The 3722-nt window shown below is 39.4% G+C and overlaps 1 protein-coding gene across 3 annotated transcripts; it reads left to right on the forward strand.

The window, feature by feature from the left end:
- Positions 1-1045: 1045 nt before the first annotated feature.
- Positions 1046-3722, forward strand: LOC124832261 (coiled-coil protein). 3 transcript variants are annotated; one of them, XR_015784478.1, is made up of 5 exons: positions 1046-1672; positions 1741-1860; positions 1971-2067; positions 2218-2339; positions 2460-3722. XR_015784478.1 is itself a non-coding variant. In XM_047306421.2 (3 exons), the coding sequence occupies exons 1-3, from the start codon at positions 1115-1117 to the stop codon at positions 1980-1982; spliced, it is 690 nt and encodes a 229-aa protein (XP_047162377.1). In that variant the 5' UTR covers positions 1046-1114; the 3' UTR covers positions 1983-2369. The 3 variants fall into 3 exon arrangements, 1 of the variants encoding a protein (XP_047162377.1); XR_007028335.2 differs by lacking the exon at positions 2460-3722 and having other exon boundaries at positions 2218-2369; XM_047306421.2 differs by lacking the exon at positions 2460-3722 and having other exon boundaries at positions 1971-2369.

Raw genomic sequence — 3722 nt, forward strand, 5'->3', positions numbered from 1 at the left:
CTCCGAAGGAAATCTGACTAAAACACTACCTGAAATATAGAGAAAAAAATATCTTCAAGTCAGTAATTCTCGAAGATTTTAAATTTGTCAAGTTTTATGGTAAGAAAGACGAATTTTGTGATATTGGATAATCCCTTCTATTTGCTGTCTGCCTGACAAAATTTTTGTAGTCTAAGTTTTGATTGAAACTGATGAGAAAAGGTATTGGATACTAACTGCAGCTTCTCGATTTCTTCGCCCACTCCCTCAAATTTCTAAATAGATTGGAAATTTTTTGAAACGAGTTTTTCAAAATTTCTGAAATAAGATTGTTGGAATAATTTTTTTAAAACAGAGTTTTTGGAAGAAGATTTTCAAAATGAGATTTCCATAACAATTTTTGAAACGCATAAAATATATTTTGAAACACGCTTTTCTGAATGGAAATTTCAAAAAAAAAAAAAAAATTCGGAACGCGTTTAATAACATAAAAAAGAGGAGAAATAAAAAGATTTATTTTTGCACCTCCTTATTTTTCTTATGCATCCATGTGAAAATTCTTATTTTATCTTGACGAGTTTTAAATTATATTATCAAATAGTATATTTTTTTAATTGTATAACTCATAATTTATTTTCTACTCTCAATAATTACTTTTTGTATAAAAAAATGTAGATTACACGATTTAAAAATATATTTTATATAAAAATAATTAAATACAGCTTATAAAAGTAGTTATTTCAAGAAAAAAACTTTCAAATTACATAATTTAAACATGTTTTTCAAATTGTATAAATTAAAAAATCTTTATTTATTAATTTTCTTCATAATTTTCTTTTTAATTAAACATTTTAAACTGCAGAATCCAATTTCATCCACGGTAAAAGGTAAAGGACAAGGTAAAAAATTGCGCAAAAGACAAAGGGATAGTTTGGTCTTTTAAGCCTCCAATGGGTGCAGATGCAAAGTACATGTGGAAAAAGAAATGGCCTAGAAATAAAGAATGATCGAGAAGGAAGGAACGGAACTGAACGTCAGCTACCTGTCCCTCGTGAATATATAATGTGGTCACGGCACGCATCAAATTATTGATACAGCAGCATCAGCACCGGAAGAAAAGTAAACCCTAAGTAAGATGCCGAAGAAGATGGGGGTGAACACCAAGGCGGAGGCAGCGAGGGCGCGTAAGAGCGCGGCGGAAACGGATCGCAAGGAGAAGGAGACTCGACAAAAGGAGGATCAGTACTGGCAAGAGGCAGAGGGCTCTAAGTCACGAGCAGCAAAGAAGAAGGAGGACGAGGCCGAAAAGAGGGCCGAAGCAGCCGCGCGTCGGGCGGAGGCGCGTAGGTTGGCGGAGCAGGAGGAGAAGGAGCTGGAAAAGGCGATGAAAAAGGTGGACAAGAAGGCGAACCGGGTGTCGATACCCGTGCCGAAGGTGACAGAAGTGGAGCTGAGGCGGCGGCGGGAAGAGGAGCAGGCGGAGGCTGAGAAGAAGGCGGAGGAGGTGAAGAAGCGGCAGAGTCGCACTGCTGCAGAGGATGAGTACGAAAGAATGGTTCTCGTGTCCAACACTAATCGCGACGATTCTATCATCGAAGCGAGATCTTTGGATGATGCCATCGCTCAGATGACTGTTGCCGACAACTTGCCCCCCGATCGCCATCCCGAGAGGCGCCTCAAGGCCTCCTTCAAGGTATAAATTCATTCTATTTTTCACTTTTTATCATTTATTTGATTCGATCCGCTAACCATACCTTGCAGGCATTCGAAGAAGCCGAACTCCCTAAGCTGAAAGAAGAGAAACCGGGTCTTACTCATAATCAGTACAAGGACTTGATATGGAAGCTATGGAAGAAATCTCCTGACAATCCTCTTAATCAAGTTAGTCATCTTTTTTTCTTTTATCAGCGATTAGCCTTGCGTCTTCTTTTGGATAGTGACTCTATTTCAAATTACTTGTTTATACTTTTAATTGCTTGCCATATGGACAGATTGCAGAGTGAATGATCAGCTGCAGCTGGATTGTAACCGATGCAACACCCTCTTCGAGTGGGAATTTTCATGGCGTGGTGGATCCATTTCTAGTTGGTAAAATTATAATGCCTGCTCATCTACATGTCCCCCCAAATTCCCAATTAGGCTATAGGAATAGTGTACCTTTCTTCCCTCTGTCTCTCTTAAACTTACATGTTATCACAGGCTTCATTTCCTTTCTTGTTTTGATCCCGCTGCATGCAGAGTATCAAATAGTTCACCTTCTGGACATGCACAGACATTCTTGCCATCAACTTTGAATCGGACTGCTCTGCTCGGGATAAGGGGTTTCTAAACTACATTGTATTTAAATTCAACAAATTATGGTATATCTCCCTTTAGTGTACGTTCACCTACACACAGTTTCTAATTTCTCTCACGTGCGATTTTAATCTCACATAATTTTCTCAGAATTTTTAATTTTTCAATTGGAAATAATTGAACAGAATGTTTAAACAAAGCTTGCAATGAAATGCCAACAAACTTGCAAATGATGGTGTTGACAAAGCCATTGGGTACTGGGTCCATAGAGTACGCATTGGCCTCACTACCTCTGATGATCCTCATGACTCCCATGCCTGTGAAACAACCCTTAGCAAAGCTAAGTCACACTTTGAACTGCATTAAGATCATTGTCTTTGTCACTTAGGCTCTAAACCTTAGCATATTCTTCTTCATAACCTACTGGTCTAACTGTCCTTATTTTTTGTGCATCGACTGTATACTTCATGCAGAAGAATACATCGACTAAGCTTTTTTCTAATGTATATTCTCACCAAAGATATTGTACAAGGAAAAACTTTTTCCTTAGTTTCTGTGAAAATGGTATTGTATTGAATGAAATGATTCTCTTACCTATTACACCCCTTCACTTAATCCTATACTTATAGGAGTAAGTGAGTGGTACACACCTCACACACACTCACATACAGCACACTCACAACTCACATCTAAATACAAATACAATAATTCTAACACTCCCCCTCAAGCTAGAGCATACATATTGTATGTACTAAGCTTGGAATAGATGAACTCGGTGTTGAACTAGATGATTTGTCTTCAAGAGTGTGAGGCAAACATAGATGGACAACAGCAGCTTGTGAAACTTCAACTTCAAAAGTGGATGAAGGAAAGCATTGGTGGCCAATGACAAACTGCAAGGACTGATTCTCCAATCAATGATGGATGAGTGACGGGATCAACAGTGGTAGCTGAAAGCTAAGAGCTACAAAACTGCAGGGACTACACTAAATCCTCATCAATGATGGCTGGGTGACGGGATCAACAGTAGTAGCTGAAATCTACAAAACTGCAGGGACTACACCCATATACATGTGACTTGCAGTGTCTTGGAAACGTACTCCCCCTTAGTGTGAACGGCGGAAATGTGGAATATCACAGTTGCTGGACCACTAAAATAGAAACAAAATATTAAGCTATAATACTGAAACAAAGGCATCAAAGATCCAAATTGGAGGTCCAAAATTCTTTGCTGGACAACTCCCAAGTGGTGATACGTAGCAGTGTATCACAAGAAGATCGGGCTAACTCTAGCACCGAACAGCGGCAAACTGTGCAAGAAGATCGGGCTAACTCTAGCACCGAACCGCGGCTGTGCCGAACAGCAGCAAATAGTGCAAGAACATCGGCAAACTTCGCTTGGACAACGACAAAACGGCGCTGGACAGCGGAAACGGCACCTGGACAGC

Source organism: Vigna umbellata, chromosome 2 (genome assembly GCF_029865625.1).
Source record: "Vigna umbellata cultivar VRB3 chromosome 2, Vumbellata_1.0, whole genome shotgun sequence".
In the NCBI taxonomy this organism is placed as follows: domain Eukaryota; kingdom Viridiplantae; phylum Streptophyta; class Magnoliopsida; order Fabales; family Fabaceae; genus Vigna; species Vigna umbellata.